The sequence below is a fragment of the Salmo salar genome, unplaced genomic scaffold, assembly GCF_905237065.1.
Source record: "Salmo salar unplaced genomic scaffold, Ssal_v3.1, whole genome shotgun sequence".
Taxonomy (NCBI): domain Eukaryota; kingdom Metazoa; phylum Chordata; class Actinopteri; order Salmoniformes; family Salmonidae; genus Salmo; species Salmo salar.
This window is the reverse complement of record NW_025548927.1, coordinates 39343-65631: the sequence shown is the minus strand read 5'-3', so window position 1 is coordinate 65631 and position 26289 is coordinate 39343. Positions and strand designations below refer to the sequence as shown.

The 26289-nt window shown below is 47.3% G+C and overlaps 1 protein-coding gene across 1 annotated transcript; it reads left to right on the top strand.

Annotated features, from left to right (window-relative positions):
• Positions 1 to 353: 353 nt before the first annotated feature.
• LOC106564636 (recombining binding protein suppressor of hairless) lies at positions 354 to 25913 on the top strand. Its single transcript, XM_045712871.1, has 11 exons — positions 354 to 461; positions 1111 to 1149; positions 3381 to 3476; positions 4930 to 5095; positions 6730 to 6904; positions 10070 to 10207; positions 11919 to 12031; positions 17693 to 17833; positions 19942 to 20097; positions 21511 to 21614; positions 21955 to 25913. The coding sequence occupies exons 1-11, from the start codon at positions 394 to 396 to the stop codon at positions 22325 to 22327; spliced, it is 1569 nt and encodes a 522-aa protein (XP_045568827.1). The 5' UTR covers positions 354 to 393; the 3' UTR covers positions 22328 to 25913.
• The last annotated feature ends 376 nt before the right edge of the window (positions 25914 to 26289 follow it).

Genomic DNA, 26289 nt, shown 5'->3' with positions numbered 1-26289 from the left:
CACTGGTAAATGCAAACCAATATCATCTTCACTTTATGAATAACATTTTAATCTACAGTTTAGGCTACAATTATGCTGTGAGGTGTATCTTCACTCCTAAAGCAACCACTCTACTGTAGTTTATGACTGTATAAAAGCGTGGGAATCGAGTTACAGTTTCACCTTGTGGGAAGGAGAAGAGAAAAAAAAAACGAGCATAATCTCGCGATAGGTCGAGTCCAAACCCATTCTTGTCTATTGTGAGAGTTTTTCTATTCTCGCGCGATTTCGCAACTTTCCCACGCCTGTTGTGGCGTCTGCCCTCTGTCCGCCTCTCCTCCCCCTTTTTCTACTCTCGTTTATATTTTTCCCCTCGGGGTTTCTGTTCGTTCTGTTGTCCCAGCGGCGTTGGGAATGGATTTGGGATCTCGCGATATTTGGGACTTTGAGTTACAGTCGAAAATGGCGCCCGTTGTGACGGGGTAAGTGTTGAAATTCAGAGCAAAAATGAAGGAAGAACCGTTTAAAAAGTTCACTTTCTTTGTTTGGGTAACTAGTTTCCTAACCACTTTTTTGCACTCGCTTTTGTTCCCAGATAGCTTTGAAAGTGCTTTATAAATTGGCGTCGCGCACTTATTGCTACTTTTGTGTCAATGTTAGTGCGGTGTGTAACGTTAGCTAGCCACAACGAAAAGCTAGCCAACTAACGTTACCTAACTACCACTTTTTTTCGCCAGTAATGATATAGCTAACTAGTTACTTATTTTAGCTACATTTATGGCTAGATCACCTAGCCATTATGTGTATGCTGAGTTCAATTAAACAATGTTTTATATTTGTTCAATGTTACCTATTTCATTTACAAATCATGTAAAGTAGCAAAGACAGTATTGCTCGCATTTGTCCGACAAACTCGCAACAAAGTTAAACTAACGTTACTGATTGAATCTTGCCACCTGCAGCAGAAATCTAAGCTACTGTTTAGTAGAGGTTTTTTCATGGCAACACTCACCTGTTAATAATCATGATGTTTCAGATAGCTAGAATTGTGACAACTTTATAATTTAACGTTAGCTAGTATAATGATGTTGCGCTGATAGAAAAGTACCTTTTTTTTGTTTTGTTAAACAGGAAGTTCAGTGAGCGAGCTCCACCGCAGCGCCTAACAAGGTAAGGAAACGTACCCACCACAAGTTTCATAACTCCTACATCTCATTTAAACTGTTACATCAAAAATGAGAAAAATCTAGCTTCCACCTCCACGGCGTTTTGTATTACTAAGGTGTAAAACCACTTATCCACTTTCATTTCTTCCACTTTATCATAATATTTCTTCACACCCGTTTCTATAAAGGCGCACCATTCATACTGCTATAATCAATAGTGTACCTGTGACGGTTCCATAGGTTCCACTCTATGACGTAAATCAACAACTCAAGTGTCTAAAAGCATTATTTTTTATTTAACCAGGCAAGTCAGTTAAGAAGAGATTCTTATTTACAATGACTGCCTACCTGGGTTAATTAACTGCCTTGTTCAGGGGTAGAACAACAGCTCTTTTTACCTTGTCAGCTCGGGGATTCGATCTTGCAACCTTTCGGTTACTGGCCCAACGCTCTAACCAATAGGCTACCTGCCACCCTAAATTCCCCGTCGTATTTGACCGATGGTGTATACACCCTTGTTATTTGACCCAGGTCTATGTATCTTTGCATAGTTGTGGTCTTACCTTGAATAAGCATTGTCTGATTGTTATTTGACTCAGGTCTATGTGTCTTTGCATAGTTGTGGTATTACTTTGAAGAAGTGTTGTCGGAACGGTCTCCACCCCCAGAGGCAATGAGAAACATATGCATCGGGTGTACTCATTCCACCGATTCTGTTGCAAAAATTTTATTAGACATAAACAAACGAAATTGAGGGACCTGCCTGAATTTGTAAAATAGAAACTCTTGTTTTAGCGGAATAAATACACCCCAGTTGATTTATATATATTTTTTATAAAAATGTAACCTTTATTTTACATTTTGCTCTATGTAGCGCTGTACCCCGGTGCATCTATGTAGCGCTGTACCCCGGTGCATCTATATAGCGCTGTACCCCGGTGCATCTATATAGCGCTGTACCCCGGTGCCTCTATGTAGCGCTGTACCCCGGTGCCTCTATGTAGCGCTGTACCCCGGTGCCTCTATGTAGCGCTGTACCCCGGTGCCTCTATGTAGCGCTGTACCCCGGTGCCTCTATGTAGCGCTGTACCCCGGTGCCTCTATGTAGCGCTGTACCCCGGTGCATCTATGTAGCGCTGTACCCCGGTGCATCTATGTAGCGCTGTACCCCGGTGCCTCTGTGTAGCGCTGTACCCCGGTGCCTCTGTGTAGCGCTGTACCCCGGTGCATCTGTGTAGCGCTGTACCCCGGTGCATCTGTGTAGCGCTGTACCCCGGTGCATCTGTGTAGCGCTGTACCCCGGTGCCTCTGTGTAGCGCTGTACCCCGGTGCCTCTGTGTAGCGCTGTACCCCGGTGCCTCTATGTAGCGCTGTACCCCGGTGCATCTGTGTAGCGCTGTACCCCGGTGCCTCTATGTAGCGCTGTACCCCGGTGCCTCTATGTAGCGCTGTACCCCAGTTTATTTATGTAGCGCTGTACCCCAGTTTATTTATGTAGCGCTGTACCCCGGTGCCTCTATGTAGCGCTGTACCCCAGTTTATTTATGTAGCGCTGTACCCCGGTGCATCTATGTAGCGCTGTACCCCAGTGCATCTGTGTAGCGCTGTACCCCAGTGCATCTGTGTAGCGCTGTACCCCAGTTTATTTATGTAGCGCTGTACCCCGGCGCCTCTATGTAGCGCTGTACCCCAGTTTATTTATGTAGCGCTGTACCCCAGTTTATTTATGTAGCGCTGTACCCCGGTGCCTCTATGTAGCGCTGTACCCCAGTTTATTTATGTAGCGCTGTACCCCAGTGCATCTGTGTAGCGCTTTACCCCAGTTTATTTATGTAGCGCTGTACCCCGGTGCATCTATATAGCGCTGTACCCCGGTGCATCTATATAGCGCTGTACCCCAGTTTATTTATGTAGCGCTGTACCCCGGTGCATCTATGTAGCGCTGTACCCCAGTTTATTTATGTAGCGCTGTACCCCAGTTTATTTATGTAGCGCTCTACCCCAGTTTATTTATGTAGCGCTGTACCCCGGTGCCTCTATGTAGCGCTGTACCCCAGTTTATTTATGTAGCGCTGTACCCCGGTGCCTCTATGTAGCGCTGTACCCCAGTTTATTTATGTAGCGCTGTACCCCTGGTTTTTACATGGAATATTGATTGGACGTTGTCTACAGAACGTTGTTGTTTGATTCTGTTCAATAAATGTTGTCTGAACGTTGTGTGTTTTCCCCCTATAGAGAGGCTATGAGAAACTACCTGAAGGAGAGGGGAGACCAGACCTTACTCATACTACACGCTAAAGTTGCACAGAAGTCTTACGGCAATGAGAAGAGGTGTGTATGAGAGAGAGAAAGTTATTCATGGTGTCTCTGTAGTTGATAGTGTCTGTATTCATGGTGTCTGTAGTTGATAGTGTCTGTATTCATGGTGTCTGTAGTTGATAGTGTCTGTATTCATGGTGTCTGTAGTTGATAGTGTCTGTATTCATGGTGTCTGTAGTTGATAGTGTCTGTATTCATGGTGTCTGTAGTTGATAGTGTCTGTATTCATGGTGTCTGTAGTTGATAGTGTCTGTAGTTGATAGTGTCTGTATTCATGGTGTCTCCTCTGTAGTTGATAGTGTCTGTATTCATGGTGTCTCCTCTGTAGTTGATAGTGTCTGTATTCATGGTGTCTGTAGTTGATAGTGTCTGTATTCATGGTGTCTGTAGTTGATAGTGTCTGTATTCATGGTGTCTGTAGTTGATAGTGTCTGTATTCATGGTGTCTGTAGTTGATAGTGTCTGTATTCATGGTGTCTGTAGTTGATAGTGTCTGTATTCATGGTGTCTGTAGTTGATAGTGTCTGTATTCATGGTGTCTGTAGTTGATAGTGTCTGTATTCATGGTGTCTGTAGTTGATAGTGTCTGTATTCATGGTGTCTGTAGTTGATAGTGTCTGTATTCATGGTGTCTGTATTCATGGTGTCTGTATTCATGGTGTCTGTAGTTGATAGTGTCTGTATTCATGGTGTCTGTAGTTGATAGTGTCTGTATTCATGGTGTCTGTAGTTGATTGTGTGTTCTACCTGATGGACTGTACTAACCATATCTATCTATCCTGCAGGTTTTTCTGCCCCCCCTCCCTGATGGACTGTACTAACCATATCTATCTGTCCTGCAGGTTTTTCTGCCCCCCCTCCCTGATGGACTGTACTAACCATATCTATCTATCCTGCAGGTTTTTCTGCCCCCCCTCCCTGATGGACTGTACTAACCATATCTATCTATCCTGCAGGTTTTTCTGCCCCCCCCTCCCTGATGGACTGTACTAACCATATCTATCTATCCTGCAGGTTTTTCTGCCCCCCTCCCTGATGGACTGTACTAACCATATCTATCTATCCTGCAGGTTTTTCTGCCCCCCCTCCCTGATGGACTGTACTAACCATATCTATCTATCCTGCAGGTTTTTCTGCCCCCCCTCCCTGATGGACTGTACTAACCATATCTATCTATCCTGCAGGTTTTTCTGCCCCCCCTCCCTGATGGACTGTACTAACCATATCTATCTATCCTGCAGGTTTTTCTGCCCCCTCCCTGATGGACTGTACTAACCATATCTATCTATCCTGCAGGTTTTTCTGCCCCCCCTCCCTGATGGACTGTACTAACCATATCTATCTGTCCTGCAGGTTTTTCTGCCCCCCTCCCTGATGGACTGTACTAACCATATCTATCTATCCTGCAGGTTTTTCTGCCCCCCTCCCTGATGGACTGTACTAACCATATCTATCTATCCTGCAGGTTTTTCTGCCCCCCTCCCTGTATCTATCTGATGGGCTGTGGCTGGAAGAAGAAGACTGAGGAGATGGAGAGAGAGGGCTGTTCAGAGCAGGAGGCTCAGCCCTGTGCCTTTATAGGGATAGGAAACAGTGACCAGGAGATGCAGCAGCTCAACATAGAGGGGAAGGTAAGGGACAACACACACACACACACACACACACACACACACACAGACACACACACACACACTGACACACACACACACACACACTGACACACACACACACACACACTGACACACACACACACAGACACACACACAGACAGACACACACACGACACACACACACGACACACACACACACACAGACACACAGACACACACACACGACACACACACACACACACGACAGACACACAGCACAGACACACACACAGACAGACACACACACACACAGACACACAGACACACACACAGCACACACACACGCACACACACACACGCACACACACGCTCACACACACACACGCACACACGCACACACACACACACACACGCTGCACACACACACACACACACACGCTACACACACACACACGCACACGCACACACACACACACAGACACGCTCACACACACACACACGCACACGCTCACACACACACACGCTGACACGCACACACACACACACGCAGACACGCTACACACACACACGCACACACACACAGACACGCTCACACACACACACACACACACACACACGCCACACACACAGACACACACACACACACACACACACACGACACACGCTCACACAGACACACACACACACACACACACACACACAGACACGCTCACACAGACACACACACAGACACGCTCACACAGACACGCAGACACGCTCACACAGACACACAGACACGCTCACACACACACACAGACACGCTGACACACACACACACAGACACGCTACACACACACACACACACACGCTGACACACACAGACATGCTCACACACACACACACACGCTCACACACACACACACACGCTCACACACACAGACACACACACGCTGACACACACACAGACACAGACACGCACACAGACACGCTCACACACAGACACGCTGACACACACACACAGACACGCTACACACACACAGACACACACAACACGCTGACACACACACAGACACAGCACACGCCACACAGACACACAGACACGCACACACAGACACGCTGACACACACACACACACACACAGACACGCTCACACACACAGACACACAGACACGCTGACACACACAGACACAGACACGCTGACACACACACACACAGACAGACACGCTGACACACACACACGCACAGACACGCTGACACACACACACACAGACACGCTCACACACACACAGACACGCTGACACACACACAGACAGACACGCTCACACACACAGACATGCTGACTGAAACCCACACATCCTCATTTTCTCTCCCCAGAATGTCTGCAAGGGTAAAACCGTGTCTATACACACACACACACACACACACACACACACACACACACACACACACAGAGGGAGTCACACTGACACACACACACATACACACACACAGAGGCAGAAATACACAGTGTAACACACACCCCACAGCCTTTCCCCACAGAACTTCTGCACGACTGAAAATCCTGTGTATACACACTCAAATGACCTCTCCTTCTCACTCTTCTCTCTCCCTCCCTTTCTCCTTCTCTCTCCCCCCTCTCCTCCTCTCTCTCCTTCTCTCTCCCTCCTCTCTCTCTCCCTCCTCTCTCTCCCCCCCAGGACTTCTGCACAGCTAAGACTCTATACATCAGTGACAGTGACAAGAGGAAACACTTCATGCTGTCAGTCAAGATGTTCTATGGTAACAGTACAGACATAGGAGTGTTCCTTAGTAAAAGGATCAAGGTTATCTCTAAACCTTCCAAGAAGAAACAGTCTCTGAAGAACGCTGACCGTGAGTATGGAGAGGAACACACACACATTTCCACACTAATGGATAATACATGTGTATTAGACTATCTAATATGTCATCCACAGCCCAAAACAAGTACTTCTATTTCAGTATTTCAATGGTTATTTGTAGAAGACCAAACGGTATACAAAATTGTATTTGAGAGGATTTTCAAATACCTGTGTTTTTTTTAAAATTCCTTAAAATATTCAACTACTTTTCTTTTCAAATAAAATATATCTGAATGCTTTAAGTGCATGTGAACAGAATTGAGATGTTTTAAATAGTATTTGGACCCATGTCTGTCTCATATATATGCATACATGCATACATACACACACGCATACATACATATATACATACATACATACATACATACATACACAGAGGATGCTCTCACCACATTTCGAGCAGATTTACGGTTACATAGAACTGAGTATGCAAAACACACAAGCTTGATGCACAATGGTAGGGTTTTCCTGAGTGGTTTCGGCACAAAGGTCTTTTTTTACGAGCTGTGTCGTAACTCTGCTGTTTTTATTTAACATTGATCAACTTCAAAGTGTGATCTCTTCATGAATGCTTATCTAACCCTCTCCCTACTCTCTCTCTCGCTCCCTACTCTCTCTCCCTCCCTACTCTCTCTCCCTCCCTACTCTCTCTCCCTCCCTACTCTCTCTCTCCCTCCCTACTCTCTCTCTCCCTCCCTACTCTCTCTCCCTCCCTTCTCTCTCTCTCGCTCCCTACTCTCTCTCTCCCTCCCTACTCTCTCGCTCCCTACTCTCTCTCTCCCTCCCTACTCTCTCCCTCCCTCCCTACTCTCTCTCTCCCTCCCTACTCTCTCTCTCTCCCTCCCTACTCACTCTCTCTCTCCCTCCCTACTCTCTCTCTCCCTCCCTACTCTCTCTCTCTCTCTCCTCCTACTCTCTCTCTCCCTCTCTACTCTCTCTCCCTCCCTACTCTCTCTCTCTCTCCTCACTCTCTCTCTCCCTCCCTACTCTCTCTCTCTCCTCCCTACTCTCTCTCTCCCTCCTACTCTCTCTCTCCCTCCCTACTCTCTCTCCTCTCCCTCCCTCCCTACTCTCTCTCCTCCCTACTCTCTCTCTCCCTCCCTACTCTCTCTCTCCTCCCTACTCTCTCTCTCCCTCCCTACTCTCTCTCTCCCTCCCTACTCTCTCTCTCCCTCCCTACTCTCTCTCTCCCTCCCTACTCTCTCTCTCCCTCCCTACTCTCTCTCTCCCCTCCCTACTCTCTCTCTCCCTCCCTACTCTCTCTCTCCCTCCCTCCTCCTCTCTCTCTCCCTCCTCCCTACTCTCTCTCTCCCTCCCTCCCTACTCTCTCTCTCCCTCCCTCCCTACTCTCTCTCTCCCTCCCTCCCTACTCTCTCTCCCTCCCTCCCTACTCTCTCTCTCCCTCCTCCCTACTCTCTCTCTCCTCCCTCCCTACTCTCTCTCTCTCCTCCCTCCCTACTCTCTCTCTCCTCCCTCCCTACTCTCTCTCTCCCTCCCTCCCTACTCTCTCTCTCCCTCCTCCCTACTCTCTCTCTCCTCCCTCCCTACTCTCTCTCTCCCTCCCTCCCTACTCTCTCTCTCCCTCCCTCCCTACTCTCTCTCTCCCTCCCTCCCTACTCTCTCTCTCTCCTCCTCCCTACTCTCTCTCTCCTCCTCCCTACTCTCTCTCTCTCCCTCCCTCCCTACTCTCTCTCTCCCTCCCTCCCTACTCTCTCTCTCCCTCCCTCCCTACTCTCTCTCTCCCTCCCTCCCTACTCTCTCTCTCCCTCCCTCCCTACTCTCTCTCTCCCTCCCTCCCTACTCTCTCTCTCCCTCCCTCCCTACTCTCTCTCTCCCTCCCTCCCTACTCTCTCTCTCCCTCCCCTCCCTACTCTCTCTCTCCCTCCCTCCCTACTCTCTCTCTCCCCTCCCTCCCTACTCTCTCTCTCCCTCCCTCCCTACTCTCTCTCTCCTCCTCCCTACTCTCTCTCTCTCCCTCCCTCCCTACTCTCTCTCTCCCTCCCTCCCTACTCTCTCTCTCCCTCCCTCCCTACCTCTCTCTCTCCCTCCCTCCCTACTCTCTCTCTCCCTCCTCCCTACTCTCTCTCTCCCTCCCTCCCTACTCTCTCTCTCCCTCCCTCCCTACTCTCTCCCTCCCTCCCTACTCTCTCTCCCTCCTCCCTACTCTCTCTCTCCCTCCCTCCCTACTCTCTCTCTCCCTCCCTCCCTACTCTCTCTCTCCCTCCCTCCCTACTCTCTCTCCCCTCCCTCCCTACTCTCTCTCTCCCTCCCTCCCTACTCTCTCTCTCCCTCCCTCCTCTCTCTCTCTCCCTCCTCCCTACTCTCTCTCTCTCCCTCCCTACTCTCTCTCTCTCTCCCTCCCTACTCTCTCTCTCCCTCCCTACTCTCTCTCTCCCTCCCTCCCTACTCTCTCTCTCTCTCCCTCCCTACTCTCTCTCTCTCCTCCTCCCTACTCTCTCTCTCTCTCTCCCTCCTCTCTCTCTCTCTCTCCCTCCTCTCTCTCTCTCTCCTCCCTCTCTCTCTCTCCCTCCCTCCCTACTCTCTCTCTCCCTCCCTCCCTACTCTCTCTCTCTCCCTCCCTCCCTACTCTCTCTCTCTCCCTCCCTACTCTCTCTCTCCCTCCCTCCCTACTTCTCTCTCCCTCCCTCCCTACTCTCTCTCTCCCTCCCTCCCTACTCTCTCTCTCCTCCTCCCTACTCTCTCCTCCCTCCCTACTCTCTCTCTCCCTCCCTACTCTCTCTCGCTCCCTCCCTACTCTCTCTCTCGCTCCCTCCCTACTCTCTCTCTCGCTCCCTCCCTACTCTCTCTCTCGCTCCCTCCCTACTCTCTCGCTCCCTCCCTCCCTACTCTCTCGCTCCCTCCCTCCCTACTCTCTCGCTCCCTCCCTCCCTACTCTCTCGCTCCCTCCCTCCCTACTCTCTCGCTCCCTCCCTCCCTTCTCTCTCGCTCCCTCCCTCCCTACTCTCTCGCTCCCTCCCTCCCTACTCTCTCTCTCCCTCCCTCCCTACTCTCTCTCTCTCTCTCTCTCTCTCTCTCTCCCTACTCTCTCTCTCTCTCCCTACTCTCTCTCTCTCTCTCCCTACTCGCTCGCTCCCTCCCTCACACTCACTTCCTTCTCTCTCTCTCTCTCTCTGTCTGTCTCTCTCTGTCTCTCTAGTGTGTATAGCGTCAGGGACCAAGGTTGCGTTGTTTAACCGGTTGCGTTCTCAGACCGTCAGTACCCGCTATCTACACGTGGAGGGAGGGAACTTCCACGCCAGTTCACAACAGTGGGGAGCGTTCTACATACACCTCTGTAAGTTACCCCCTCCTCTCTTCCGTTCACCCCAGTCCCCCCCTCTTCCGTTCACCCCAGTCCCCCCCCTCTTCCGTTCACCCCAGTCCCCCCCCTCTTCCGTTCACCCCAGTCCCCCCCTCTTCCGTTCACCCCAGTCCCCCCCTCTTCCGTTCACCCCAGTCCCCCCCCTCTTCCGTTCACCCCAGTCCCCCCCCTCTTCCGTTCACCCCAGTCCCCCCCCTCTTCCGTTCACCCCAGTCCCCCCCTCTTCCGTTCACCCCAGTCCCCCCTCTTCCGTTCACCCCAGTCCCCCCCTCTTCCGTTCACCCCAGTCCCCCCTCTTCCGTTCACCCCAGTCCCCCCCTCTTCCGTTCACCCCAGTCCCCCCTCTTCCGTTCACCCCAGTCCCCCCCTCTTCCGTTCACCCCAGTCCCCCCTCTTCCGTTCACCCCAGTCCCCCCCTCTTCCGTTCACCCCAGTCCCCCCCTCTTCCGTTCACCCCAGTCCCCCCTCTTCCGTTCACCCCAGTCCCCCCCTCTTCCGTTCACCCCAGTCCCCCCTCTTCCGTTCACCCCAGTCCCCCCCTCTTCCGTTCACCCCAGTCCCCCCTCTTCCGTTCACCCCAGTCCCCCCCTCTTCCGTTCACCCCAGTCCCCCCCTCTTCCGTTCACCCCAGTCCCCCCCTCTTCCGTTCACCCCAGTCCCCCCCCTCTTCCGTTCACCCCAGTCCCCCCCTCTTCCGTTCACCCCAGTCCCCCCTCTTCCGTTCACCCCAGTCCCCCCCTCTTCCGTTCACCCCAGTCCCCCCCCCTCTTCCGTTCACCCCAGTCCCCCCCTCTTCCGTTCACCCCAGTCCCCCCCCTCTTCCGTTCACCCCAGTCCCCCCCCTCTTCCGTTCACCCCAGTCCCCCCCTCTTCCGTTCACCCCAGTCCCCCCCTCTTCCGTTCACCCCAGTCCCCCCCTCTTCCGTTCACCCCAGTCCCCCCTCTTCCGTTCACCCCAGTCCCCCCCTCTTCCGTTCACCCCAGTCCCCCCCTCTTCCGTTCACCCCAGTCCCCCCCTCTTCCGTTCACCCCAGTCCCCCCCTCTTCCGTTCACCCCAGTCCCCCCCTCTTCCGTTCACCCCAGTCCCCCCCTCTTCCGTTCACCCCAGTCCCCCCCTCTTCCGTTCACCCCAGTCCCTCTCCTCTAATAGCTTCCTTCCTGACTTCCGTCTGTTGAACTCTCTCTCCTCTGTTTCAGCCAATCATGTTGTTTTTCTGTTGATTATGCTGCATTGCCATGGTGATGTCGAAGTCAATGCCACCAAGACAATACTTCAGATAAAGATAGATATATAGCATCATATAGAGGGTTGTTATAGTAACTACATATATATCAACTCCATTATCATGGTAGGGCTGATTTCAGTTATTAAATATATATCCTACAGTAATAACTCTCTGTAGCATCATATGGTAACTATCAGTTATTAAATGTATATCCTACAGTAATAACTGTCAGTTATTAAATGTATATCCTACAGTAATAACTGTCAGTTATTAAATGTGTATCCTACAGTAATAACTATCAGTTATTAAATGTATATCCTACAGTAATAACTCTCTGTAGCATCATATGGTAGCATCATATGGTAACTATCAGTTAAATGTGTATCCTACAGTAATAACTGTCAGTTATTAAATGTGTATCCTACAGTAATAACTCATATGACTCTTTCCCCTGTAGTGGAGGAGGAAGAGCCAGAAGGGGAGGAGTTTGCAGTGAGGGATGGATACATCCACTATGGTCAGACTGTCAAACTGGTCTGTTCTGTCACTGGTATGGCACTGCCTAGACTGGTACGTACCAACCAGTCTCACCTCTACCTACAGGTCTGGCTGTCTCTCTCCTGTTCCTACATATTCACCTCTCTCTACCTACAGGTCTGTCTGTCTCTCCTGTTCCTACATATTCACCTCTCTCTACCTACAGGTCTGTCTGTCTCTCTCTCCTGTTCCTACATATTCACCTCTCTCTACCTACAGGTCTGTCTGTCTCTCTCCTGTTCCTACATATTCACCTCTCTCTACCTACAGGTCTGTCTGTCTCTCTCCTGTTCCTACATATTCACCTCTCTCTACCTACAGGTCTGTCTCTCTCCTGTTCCTACATATTCACCTCTCTCTACCTACAGGTCTGTCTGTCTCTCCTGTTCCTACATATTCACCTCTCTCTACCTACAGGTCTGTCTGTCTGTCTCCTGTTCCTACATATTCACCTCTCTCTACCTACAGGTCTGTCTGTCTCTCTCCTGTTCCTACATATTCACCTCTCTCTACCTACAGGTCTGTCTGTCTCTCTTCTGTTCCTACATATTCACCTCTCTCTACCTACAGGTCTGTCTCTCTCCTGTTCCTACATATTCACCTCTCTCTACCTACAGGTCTGTCTCTCTCTCCTGTTCCTACATATTCACCTCTCTCTACCTACAGGTCTGTCTGTCTCTCTCTCCTGTTCCTACATATTCACCTCTCTCTACCTACAGGTCTGTCTGTCTCTCTCCTGTTCCTACATATTCACCTCTCTCTACCTACAGGTCTGTCTGTCTCTCTCTCCTGTTCCTACATATTCACCTCTCTCTACCTACAGGTCTGTCTGTCTCTCTCTCCTGTTCCTACATATTCACCTCTCTCTACCTACAGGTCTGTCTGTCTCTCTCTCCTGTTCCTACATATTCACCTCTCTCTACCTACAGGTCTGTCTGTCTCTCTCCTGTTCCTACATATTCACCTCTCTCTACCTACAGGTCTGTCTGTCTCTCTCCTGTTCCTACATATTCACCTCTCTCTACCTACAGGTCTGTCTGTCTCTCTCCTGTTCCTACATATTCACCTCTCTCTACCTACAGGTCTGTCTGTCTCTCTCCTGTTCCTACATATTCACCTCTCTCTACCTACAGGTCTGTCTGTCTCTCTCCTGTTCCTACATATTCACCTCTCTCTACCTACAGGTCTGTCTGTCTCTCTCTCCTGTTCCTACATATTCACCTCTCTCTACCTACAGGTCTGTCTCTCCTGTTCCTACATATTCACCTCTCTCTACCTACAGGTCTGTCTCTCTCCTGTTCCTACATATTCACCTCTCTCTACCTACAGGTCTGTCTCTCTCTCTCCTGTTCCTACATATTCACCTCTCTCTACCTACAGGTCTGTCTGTCTCTCTCTCCTGTTCCTACATATTCACCTCTCTCTACCTACAGGTCTGTCTGTCTCTCTCTCCTGTTCCTACATATTCACCTCTCTCTACCTACAGGTCTGTCTGTCTCTCTCTCCTGTTCCTACATATTCACCTCTCTCTACCTACAGGTCTGTCTGTCTCTCTCTCCTGTTCCTACATATTCACCTCTCTCTACCTACAGGTCTGTCTGTCTCTCTCCCTGTTCCTACATATTCACCTCTCTCTACCTACAGGTCTGTCTGTCTCTCTCTCCTGTTCCTACATATTCACCTCTCTCTACCTACAGGTCTGTCTGTCTCTCTCTCCTGTTCCTACATATTCACCTCTCTCTACCTACAGGTCTGTCTGTCTCTCTCTCCTGTTCCTACATATTCACCTCTCTCTACCTACAGGTCTGTCTGTCTCTCTCCTGTTCCTACATATTCACCTCTCTCTACCTACAGGTCTGTCTGTCTGTCTCCTGTTCCTACATATTCACCTCTCTCTACCTACAGGTCTGTCTGTCTCTCTCCTGTTCCTACATATTCACCTCTCTCTCTACCTACAGGTCTGTCTGTCTCTCTCCTGTTCCTACATATTCACCTCTCTCTACCTACAGGTCTGTCTGTCTCTCTCCTGTTCCTACATATTCACCTCTCTCTACCTACAGGTCTGTCTCTCTCTCCTGTTCCTACATATTCACCTCTCTCTACCTACAGGTCTGTCTGTCTCTCTCTCCTGTTCCTACATATTCACCTCTCTCTACCTACAGGTCTGTCTGTCTCTCTCCTGTTCCTACATATTCACCTCTCTCTACCTACAGGTCTGTCTGTCTCTCTCTCCTGTTCCTACATATTCACCTCTCTCTACCTACAGGTCTGTCTGTCTCTCTCTCCTGTTCCTACATATTCACCTCTCTCTACCTACAGGTCTGTCTGTCTCTCTCTCCTGTTCCTACATATTCACCTCTCTCTACCTACAGGTCTGTCTGTCTCTCTCCTGTTCCTACATATTCACCTCTCTCTACCTACAGGTCTGTCTGTCTCTCTCCTGTTCCTACATATTCACCTCTCTCTACCTACAGGTCTGTCTGTCTCTCTCCTGTTCCTACATATTCACCTCTCTCTACCTACAGGTCTGTCTGTCTCTCTCCTGTTCCTACATATTCACCTCTCTCTACCTACAGGTCTGTCTGTCTCTCTCCTGTTCCTACATATTCACCTCTCTCTACCTACAGGTCTGTCTGTCTCTCTCTCCTGTTCCTACATATTCACCTCTCTCTACCTACAGGTCTGTCTGTCTCTCTCTCCTGTTCCTACATATTCACCTCTCTCTACCTACAGGTCTGTCTCTCTCCTGTTCCTACATATTCACCTCTCTCTACCTACAGGTCTGTCTCTCTCCTGTTCCTACATATTCACCTCTCTCTACCTACAGGTCTGTCTCTCTCTCTCCTGTTCCTACATATTCACCTCTCTCTACCTACAGGTCTGTCTGTCTCTCTCTCCTGTTCCTACATATTCACCTCTCTCTACCTACAGGTCTGTCTGTCTCTCTCTCTCCTGTTCCTACATATTCACCTCTCTCTACCTACAGGTCTGTCTCTCTCTCTCCTGTTCCTACATATTCACCTCTCTCTACCTACAGGTCTGTCTGTCTCTCTCTCCTGTTCCTACATATTCACCTCTCTCTACCTACAGGTCTGTCTGTCTCTCCTGTTCCTACATATTCACCTCTCTCTACCTACAGGTCTGTCTGTCTCTCTCTCCTGTTCCTACATATTCACCTCTCTCTACCTACAGGTCTGTCTGTCTCTCTCTCCTGTTCCTACATATTCACCTCTCTCTACCTACAGGTCTGTCTGTCTCTCTCTCCTGTTCCTACATATTCACCTCTCTCTACCTACAGGTCTGTCTGTCTCTCTCTCCTGTTCCTACATATTCACCTCTCTCTACCTACAGGTCTGTCTGTCTCTCTCCTGTTCCTACATATTCACCTCTCTCTACCTACAGGTCTGTCTGTCTCTCTCCTGTTCCTACATATTCACCTCTCTCTACCTACAGGTCTGTCTGTCTGTCTCCTGTTCCTACATATTCACCTCTCTCTACCTACAGGTCTGTCTGTCTCTCTCTCTGTTCCTACATATTCACCTCTCTCTACCTACAGGTCTGTCTGTCTCTCTCCTGTTCCTACATATTCACCTCTCTCTACCTACAGGTCTGTCTGTCTCTCTCTCCTGTTCCTACATATTCACCTCTCTCTACCTACAGGTCTGTCTGTCTCTCTCTCCTGTTCCTACATATTCACCTCTCTCTACCTACAGGTCTGTCTGTCTCTCTCTCCTGTTCCTACATATTCACCTCTCTCTACCTACAGGTCTGTCTGTCTCTCTCTCCTGTTCCTACATATTCACCTCTCTCTACCTACAGGTCTGTCTGTCTCTCTCTCCTGTTCCTACATATTCACCTCTCTCTACCTACAGGTCTGTCTGTCTCTCTCTCCTGTTCCTACATATTCACCTCTCTCTACCTACAGGTCTGTCTGTCTCTCTCTCCTGTTCCTACATATTCACCTCTCTCTACCTACAGGTCTGTCTGTCTCTCTCTCTCCTGTTCCTACATATTCACCTCTCTCTACCTACAGGTCTGTCTGTCTCTCTCTCTCCTGTTCCTACATATTCACCTCTCTCTACCTACAGGTCTGTCTGTCTCTCTCTCCTGTTCCTACATATTCACCTCTCTCTACCTACAGGTCTGTCTGTCTCTCCTGTTCCTACATATTCACCTCTCTCTACCTACAGGTCTGTCTGTCTCTCTCCTGTTCCTACATATTCACCTCTCTCTACCTACAGGTCTGTCTGTCTCTCTCTCCTGTTCCTACATATTCACCTCTCTCTACCTACAGGTCTGTCTGTCTCTCTCTCCTGTTCCTACATATTCACCTCTCTCTACCTACAGGTCTGTCTGTCTCTCTCCTGTTCCTACATATTCACCTCTCTCTACCTACAGGTCTGTCTGTCTCTCTCCTGTTCCTACATATTCACCTCTCTCTACCTACAGGTCTGTCTGTCTCTCTCTCTGTTCCTACATATTCACCTCTCTCTACCTACAGGTCTGTCTGTCTCTCTCTCCTGTTCCTACATATTCACCTCTCTCTACCTACAGGTCTGTCTGTCTCTCTCTCCTGTTCCTACATATTCACCTCTCTCTACCTACAGGTCTGTCTGTCTCTCTCTCCTGTTCCTACATATTCACCTCTCTCTACCTACAGGTCTGTCTGTCTCTCTCTCCTGTTCCTACATATTCACCTCTCTCTACCTACAGGTCTGTCTGTCTCTCTCTCCTGTTCCTACATATTCACCTCTCTCTACCTACAGGTCTGTCTGTCTCTCTCTCCTGTTCCTACATATTCACCTCTCTCTACCTACAGGTCTGTCTGTCTCTCTCTCCTGTTCCTACATATTCACCTCTCTCTACCTACAGGTCTGTCTGTCTCTCTCCTGTTCCTACATATTCACCTCTCTCTACCTACAGGTCTGTCTGTCTCTCTCTCCTGTTCCTACATATTCACCTCTCTCTACCTACAGGTCTGTCTGTCTCTCTCTCCTGTTCCTACATATTCACCTCTCTCTACCTACAGGTCTGTCTGTCTCTCTCTCCTGTTCCTACATATTCACCTCTCTCTACCTACAGGTCTGTCTGTCTCTCTCTCCTGTTCCTACATATTCACCTCTCTCTACCTACAGGTCTGTCTGTCTCTCTCTCCTGTTCCTACATATTCACCTCTCTCTACCTACAGGTCTGTCTGTCTCTCTCTCCTGTTCCTACATATTCACCTCTCTCTACCTACAGGTCTGTCTGTCTCTCTCTCCTGTTCCTACATATTCACCTCTCTCTACCTACAGGTCTGTCTGTCTCTCTCTCCTGTTCCTACATATTCACCTCTCTCTACCTACAGGTCTGTCTGTCTCTCTCTCCTGTTCCTACATATTCACCTCTCTCTACCTACAGGTCTGTCTGTCTCTCTCTCCTGTTCCTACATATTCACCTCTCTCTACCTACAGGTCTGTCTGTCTCTCTCTCCTGTTCCTACATATTCACCTCTCTCTACCTACAGGTCTGTCTGTCTCTCTCTCCTGTTCCTACATATTCACCTCTCTCTACCTACAGGTCTGTCTCTCTCCTGTTCCTACATATTCACCTCTCTCTACCTACAGGTCTGTCTGTCTCTCTCTCCTGTTCCTACATATTCTCAGGTGATATATGATAGATAAGCAGGGTGTGTGTGTCTCACTTCCTTCCCAGGTGATCCGTAAGGTGGACAAGCAGACAGCGTTGATGGATGCAGACGACCCAGTGTCTCAGCTCCATAAGTGTTCCTTCTACCTGAAAGACACAGAGAGAATGTACCTCTGTCTCTCACAGGAGAGAATCATTCAGTTCCAGGTACACACACAGACAGACTGAAGGACACACACACACAAGCACTCGTGCTAATACACACACACACACTCCTAGCCCCTTGTAGATCTGAGCCAGGTTTGTGCTATCTGGTAATAGCTTTTCCCAGCCCTCTGTTCATCTAAAATCAGAGTTCCTTATTGGACCACTAGTTCGTCTAGTCCCTCCCTGTTTAATGAGGGTTTCTTATTGGACCACTAGTTCATCTAGTCCCTCCCTGTTTAATGAAGGTTTCTTATTGGACCACTAGTTCATCTAGTCCCTCCCTGTTTAACTTCTTACATCTATGGGTTCCGCTAGCGGAACGCCTCGCCAATATCCAATGGAAGAACGTGGTGCGAAATACAAAAACCTCAAATGCAATAATTTCAATTTTTCAAACATACGACTATTTTACACCATTTTAAAGATAAGACTCTCGTTAATCTAACCACATTGTCCAATTTCAAAAAGGCTTTACAGCGAAAGCAAAACATTAGATTATGTTAGTAGAGTACACAGCCAAAAATAATCACACAGCCATTTTCCATGCAAGCATATATGTCACAAAAAAAAAAAACACAGCTAAATGCAGCACTAACCTTTGATCTTCATCAGATGACACTCCTAGGACATTATGTTATACAATACATGCATGTTTTGTATAATCAAGTTCATATTTATATCAAAAAACAGCTTTTTACATTGGCGTGTGATGTTCAGAAATTGTATTCCCACCAAAAACTTCCGGTGAATTTACTAAATTACTCATCATAAACATTCACAAAATACATAACAATTATTTTAAGAATTATAGATACAGAACTCCTTTATGCAATCGCTATGTCAGATTTTAAAATAGCTTTTCGGCGAAAGCACATTTTGCAATATTCTGAGTACATTCCGGTCTTCACTGTGGCTCAGTTGGTAGAGCATGGTGTGTGCAACGCCAGGGTTGTGGGTTCGATTCCCACGGGGGGCCAGTACAAAATGCATGAAATGAAATGTATGTATTCACTAATGTAAGTCGCTCTGGATAAGAGCGTCTGCTAAATGACTAAAATGTAAATGTAAAAATTTACATAGCTCAGCCATCACAGGCTAGCTATTCAGACACCCGCCAACTTCGGGGCTCACTAAACTCAGAATTAGTATTAGAAATATTGTATTACCTTTGCTGTTCTTTGTCAGAATGCACTCCCAGGAGTGCTACTTCCACAAGAAATGATGTTTTTGTTCCAAATAATCCATAGTTATGTCCAAATACCTCTGTTTCATTTGTGCGTTCAGGTCACTATCCAAAGGGTAACGCGCAAGCGCAATTCGAGACAAAAAAATTCAAAATGTTCCATTACCGTACTTAGAAGCATGTCAAACGCTGTTTAAAATCAATTTTTATGGTATTTTTCTCGTAAAATAGAGATAATATTCCAACCGGACGATAGTGTATTCATTCAAAGAGGAAAATAAAAAACAGCGTGGTCTCGTGAATGCGCATATCCAATCTCTTAGTCACCAGGCAGACCACTGACAAACTGAGCTACTATACTCTGCCCAGAGACAGGAGACGCCTCAATCCGCTTTCTGAAGGCTTTAGAGAGCCAATGGAAGCCTTAGAAAGTGCTACGTAACCCCACAGATACTGTAGTTTCGATAGAGAACCAAAAGAAGAACTACAAATTCTCAGACAGGCCACTTCCTGCTTGGAAATTTCTCAGTTTTCTGCTTGCCATATGAGTTCTGTTATACTCACAGACACCATTCAAACAGTTTTAGAAACTTTAGGGTGTTTTCTATCCAAAGCTACTAATAATATGCAAATATTTGACTCTGGGCCCGAGAAAGGCCGTTTAATTTGGGTACTCTACTGAGGCGCTCTTGATATTTCACCTGCTGTTGATGGGGTGTACCAGGGGTGGGACGCTTGCCCATAGAAGTTAAATACGCAACACCTGGCCACACCCACCGAGCGGGAGCGAAGTCTGTTCCAGGACGTTTTGGGGAAACGTGTCGTTCTGTACAAACTGTTACGCAACTTAGCTCACGTTAACTCGAACTGAACGCACCTCAGTAAGGAGATTATGAACTACTAATTAGCATATCTCCTCCCCCAGGCCACGCCCTGCCCCAAAGAGCCCAGTAAGGAGATGATAAACGATGGAGCGTCCTGGACCATCATCAGTACAGACAAGGCAGAGTACACCTTCTACCAGGGGATGGGTCCTGTACTCTGTCCTGTTACACCGGTTCCTGTGGTGGAGAGTCTGCAGGTACACACACCTAAACACACACACCTAAATATACATTAACATATACCTAAACACACATTAACATATACCTAAACACACACACAGTATATTCTCTACTGAAACACTCTAACTTTCATAACCGGAGAAAGTGACACACTGGATGCTCTCACCACATATCTAGATACTCTCTCACACACACAGACACACTAACCCTCTTGTCTCTGTAGTTGAATGGTGGAGGTGATGTGGCCATGTTGGAGCTGACAGGACCCACACTAACCCTCTGTTGTCTCTGTAGTTGAATGGTGGAGGTGATGTGGCCATGTTGGAGCTGACAGGACCCACACTAACCCTCTGTTGTCTCTGTAGTTGAATGGTGGAGGTGATGTGGCCATGTTGGAGCTGACAGGACCCACACTAACCCTCTGTTGTCTCTGTAGTTGAATGGTGGAGGTGATGTGGCCATGTTGGAGCTGACAGGACCCACACTAACCCTCTGTTGTCTCTGTAGTTGAATGGTGGAGGTGATGTGGCCATGTTGGAGCTGACAGGACCCACACTAACCCTCTGTTGTCTCTGTAGTTGAATGGTGGAGGTGATGTGGCCATGTTGGAGCTGACAGGACCCACACTAACCCTCTGTTGTCTCTGTAGTTGAATGGTGGAGGTGATGTGGCCATGTTGGAGCTGACAGGACCCACACTAACCCTCTGTTGTCTCTGTAGTTGAATGGTGGAGGTGATGTGGCCATGTTGGAGCTGACAGGACCCACACTAACCCTCTGTTGTCTCTGTAGTTGAATGGTGGAGGTGATGTGGCCATGTTGGAGCTGACAGGACCCACACTAACCCTCTGTTGTCTCTGTAGTTGAATGGTGGAGGTGATGTGGCCATGTTGGAGCTGACAGGACCCACACTAACCCTCTGTTGTCTCTGTAGTTGAATGGTGGAGGTGATGTGGCCATGTTGGAGCTGACAGGACAGACACTAACCCTCTGTTGTCTCTGTAGTTGAATGGTGGAGGTGATGTGGCCATGTTGGAGCTGACAGGACCCACACTAACCCTCTGTTGTCTCTGTAGTTGAATGGTGGAGGTGATGTGGCCATGTTGGAGCTGACAGGACCCACACTAACCCTCTGTTGTCTCTGTAGTTGAATGGTGGAGGTGATGTGGCCATGTTGGAGCTGACAGGACCCACACTAACCCTCTGTTGTCTCTGTAGTTGAATGGTGGAGGTGATGTGGCCATGTTGGAGCTGACAGGACCCACACTAACCCTCTGTTGTCTCTGTAGTTGAATGGTGGAGGTGATGTGGCCATGTTGGAGCTGACAGGACCCACACTAACCCTCTGTTGTCTCTGTAGTTGAATGGTGGAGGTGATGTGGCCATGTTGGAGCTGACAGGACCCACACTAACCCTCTGTTGTCTCTGTAGTTGAATGGTGGAGGTGATGTGGCCATGTTGGAGCTGACAGGACAGAACTTTGCTCCAGATCTCAGAGTCTGGTTTGGAGATATAGAGGCTGACACTATGTACAGGTAAGCTGTGTGTGGTAACTGTTTAATTGTGTAATTGACAATTATGGATGAAGACTGTCATGAAAATACAATTATTAAAATGGTTATTTTATTCTTGTATGAACTAAATTTTTAAGAGGACAGACTTTACCCAAAAGCAGTAAATTGAAAAGTGAGGTACAAACCACAGCCACAACTGATATCTGGAGAGACCAGAGGAGGCTAACCTAACCCGTTTTAAATTGTTAAGTTAACAAACGGCTGACTGAAGATGGCTGACATGCGGTCGAGTCCGTTTCCGTGGTAACACAAGCCTCTACAACGTGGTGAATCTGTCTTTGTCTAACCCCTTCTGTCCCAGGTGTGGAGAGAGCGTGCTCTGCGTGGTGCCTGACATCTCTGCCTTCAGAGAGGGGTGGCGCTGGGTCCGTCAGCCCGTCCAGGTCCCCGTCACCTTGGTCCGCAACGACGGAGTCATCTACTCCACGGCCCTCACCTTCACCTATACCCCAGAACCAGGCCCTCGCCTTCACTGCAGCGCTGCCGGGGCCATCCTCCAGGCCCACAGTCACAGTATCTCATCCTCACCTTCCTCTTCCTCAGGGAGTCTGGGGATGGGAGGTTTAGGGGGGTTGGCGGAAGGACAGGCGGGCTACGGGATTGGCCAAGGGGGAGGGTCAACCAATAGCGTTGGGTTGTTGTCGGGTTCATCGGTGATGTCTGTTTCGTCATAGCAGCGGGGAAGTGTGTGTATGAGAGGATCATGGACCTGCTTTGGAACCACACACGCTCGCTTGCTCGCTCAAGGACTCTTTGGAAGGAGAGCGATTGAGTTGAGGAGGAGAAGGGAAGAGAGATGAGGTTCTGATGAAAGACAGACCTGGATGGAGGGGATCCCCCTCTGGCGCCCCCGTGTGGCCATTTGTGGACATGACACTGCAGCCTGGGTCATTCAGTCTGGGAGAGGTTTCACCTCCAGGATGACACAATAACTAGGAGCCCTTTTTATACATTTGATGGAGAACAGTTTTTTTTTTATTTACATTTTTTTTTCAACACTCACTCTTTCTACAAAGTTTAGATTTTTTTTTGGACCACAACAAAGGGCTTGGTAATGATGGAAGTATCACTCGTGTGCAGAGAAACTTCATTATTGTTTATGGGGAAACATTTATTATAGTAACAATTTTTACGGACCAAGGAATATTATTATTATTATTATTATAGTATTTTATTCTTTATGATATTTTATAAGCTTTAGCCGAGGTACATTTTCAAATGTTTTTTGTATTATAACGTTTTAGGAAGTACACTTTTTGTTACCAAATAGTTTTTTTTTTTTTCTCTCTCCATTTGAGATTGACTAACGTGATTCAGGCTGCGTCTCAATCGCCTAAACTGGATTCCTCCCTTCAATCATATTAGTGTGACTGAGTGAAGCAACCTCAGTGCTTGTGCAAGTCTTAAAGTCTAGAAAAGATCAGGGTTGTAGTTATCTGAATAGGGCTAGAGTTGAACAAGTGAAAACCTACTGCAAGTTTGCAATCTCCATCTACCCCATCTCTTTCACCTTCTCTGTCCTGTCCAGATATTAAGGAGAGGAAATTAGGCTTGGGGTAAAGGGAGGAAGGAAGCCATTTTAGACGGTTGAGACGCACCCCATAATCTCAGCCAGTTTCTACAGAAATCTTAAATCTTCCTGGCCAATCGCCTTAAATCGATCAGTGTCTCACCAGACCTTTTTAGAAAAAAAAGAGAAAAAAAAGATGTACTTTTTTTCTTTCTATGTTGTGTATAAGGTTGTCGTTTTCTGAAACTGTATAAGAGTGTTTGGTCGACACTCGTCAAGCCAAGGCCTGGGAATGTTTAATCATGTCGTTGGTCTGTCTCTCAAATGACACCTGATTTCCTAAATAGTGCACTACTTTTGACCAGGGCCCTCCTATGGGGGATCCTAAATAGGGATTGGAGTGCCGTTTGTGATGCAGAAGTTGTTTTTACACTACCGTTCGGCCTCATTCCCAAATCGGCTCCTAGCACCTTGCCACTAGTAGACGTTTGTGTAAATCTGAGGGGATTGGACAAGTATTAACAATATGGTAGTCACCCCTCTAGCCTTCCAGACTTGGGGTAATTCATGCCATTTTGATTACTTAGTGCATACTATCTAGGAGGACATTTGCTTACCTAGTGCACACTATCTAGGGGCTAGGGATTGGTTTGGGACTGGGCAGAAGTCTTTTTTTAACAAAGAGCTTTAAAAAATACCACCACTGCCTTTACCTTGTAACACTTCCAACCAGCTCCCCCTCTTATCTAATGAAGCCGTAGCATCAAACAGAAATCACTTGCGTCGCTAAGCTGATAGCCCACTACACTGTAAATTTAATTAGCCTAAAGCTTCATTGGAATTCAATTGGCTAAGCTAATGGCTAATGCTACAATGTAATTATATGAGTGAAGCTAAGCTGAAGCTAATGCTACTATGTAGTTCTATTAGTGAAGCTAAGCTAACGCTAAGCTACAATGTAATTCTAGTAGTGAAGCTAATGCTAATATGTAATTAATGTCACTTGGCTACAGCTAAACTTAATTGAAATCACGTTGCCTTAAAAACCACTCCCTAGCAAGAGACTGTTTTCTGTCTCACCACTGTGTCTTCTCACAAAGTAGCCTTTTTGTAGCTAAAGTGTTTCACACGTCACATATTAGGCCAGATAGCTAGCCTACCAGTTGGTGTGTTTATTTTTGTTCATCATGAGGGAATCATTTTCTATGTTCACCATACAACTACAGAGTTTTCCACTGTAGAAAACGTTTATTGAAATGATCGCCACAATGTGTGTCCCAACTTCTTGGGGTTTGGTCGATGGACCTGTCACCTGTTGCTACCTGTCAGTCATTGGTGCTGTACTACATTGAAAGGGATGGTTGCTCTGTTACTATGGGAACAGGTTATTATAACGCATACTGTAAAGTAACTGGGTCTAACTGATTGATTTTGTTTGAGTTGTAAAACAGTTTATTTTTTATTTTTTTACCGGTATTCGTCTTGGATCAATTCTCGTAGTGCTATTGTTTTTTTGGTGTTATTCATTGATAAAACCCTGTGGAAGTTATTATTTGTCCACCGGTTCTCAAATACAGGTCACTAATTTTTGCCTTTTTTGGAAGAAATTCTCTTTGGTCTGCTCTGCTTTAATTGTGGTGCCTTGCCCCTTAACAAGTAAGAGGAACAATATGACTGTTCTCAAATCTGTGTTCCCCACCTTAACCAGTATAAGCTACACAACTACAAACTGGCCTGGGATCATTTGTTACATTATGATTTTTCCTCCTTCATATTGGTGGTGTCTCTTGGGTCGTATTCACTAGGAAACTAAACCGAATCAAACTCTGCAGGAAACTACCTGAACTTGTCTAAATAAGAAACGCTTGTTTTCGTTTTTCCCATTTTGATTTGCTCTAATGAATACGACCCTGGCCCAAAACCCCTTTTTGTCCCTTCCCTGTTACAGCTAAACCACTCTTATTGCCTTAGCTTAGCCCCTGGAGTGAGCCATCGCTGGTTCTGGTGGGCTGTAGTGTGAATGCAGGATTTTGTTCCAGCTCTAACATACCTAATTTAATCTAGCCTAATCATGGTCAACAAATCAATTCAAGACCAGGAGTAGTGGATTCATTTTCAGTTGTGTTAGAGCTGGGTCGGGACAAAACCCTGCACACACAACTCTTAAGAAGAGAGTTGTGTACCCCAGCCTTATCTATAGTGTAGATGAACCTAACACAGAAATAGCACCACCCTGTGGTTGTCTGGGTTGAGGACACTGATCTGATGCCTCATTCACACTAAATGGAGGCGTATATCAGTCCAGTACAGCTCGGGTTTGGCCCTATAGTTGTGAATCAAGTGTTTTGCTTTCCTGAGAACTGAAACGATAACCAATACTCTCTTAACATGCCAAATGAATTAACTTTTCCCTTGTTTTAACTTAGTGTCTGCATCTGAACGGGGACCCTATTCCATATATAGGTCACTACCTACAGAGCCTGATCAAAAGTATCACTGTGTAGGGAATAGGTTGCCAGTTCAGACAAAGACAGTGTTTTTCATGCTTTTGGACCTCAAGACAGGCAGCTTTTTTAAAACCACATAAAAAAAAAGGCAAAATAAATAAAATGCATTGAGTTTTTTTTTTTTAATTTCTCTGAAGAAAAGGTCTATGCCTTCAGCTCTCTTGGTTGAGAGGGTCACTAAAAAGGCAGGTCTGACGACAGTGTTGGCAAAAGAAAAGGTCAATAAATACAATTTGGGAGTTGGCTTGTCTCTCTGTTTCTTTCCTGTAATAGGTTTGATCCATCAGTTCGTCCATGTTTGTCATCCACAGTTATGGTGACACTAGGGTTGGAGTCCGTTCCTCTTCAGTTCGAGGCCAGGCACCATAGCGTTAAATTACATTTTTGCTTCTACTTATCGATTTTTGTAATTTGAACCATTTAATATTAGTGTTTTGTTAAATAAAAATGTGGAAGTTGATAATTTTATATGTTCCTTAGTTTATCGTAGTACCATCAACATTTCATGAGTTGTTACCACTTAAGTGGACATGCGTCCATCATTTCAATGATCATTGAAACACAATTCGAAGCCGATTACATACATAATGTTAACTGGACTATATGTAGTATGTTACTT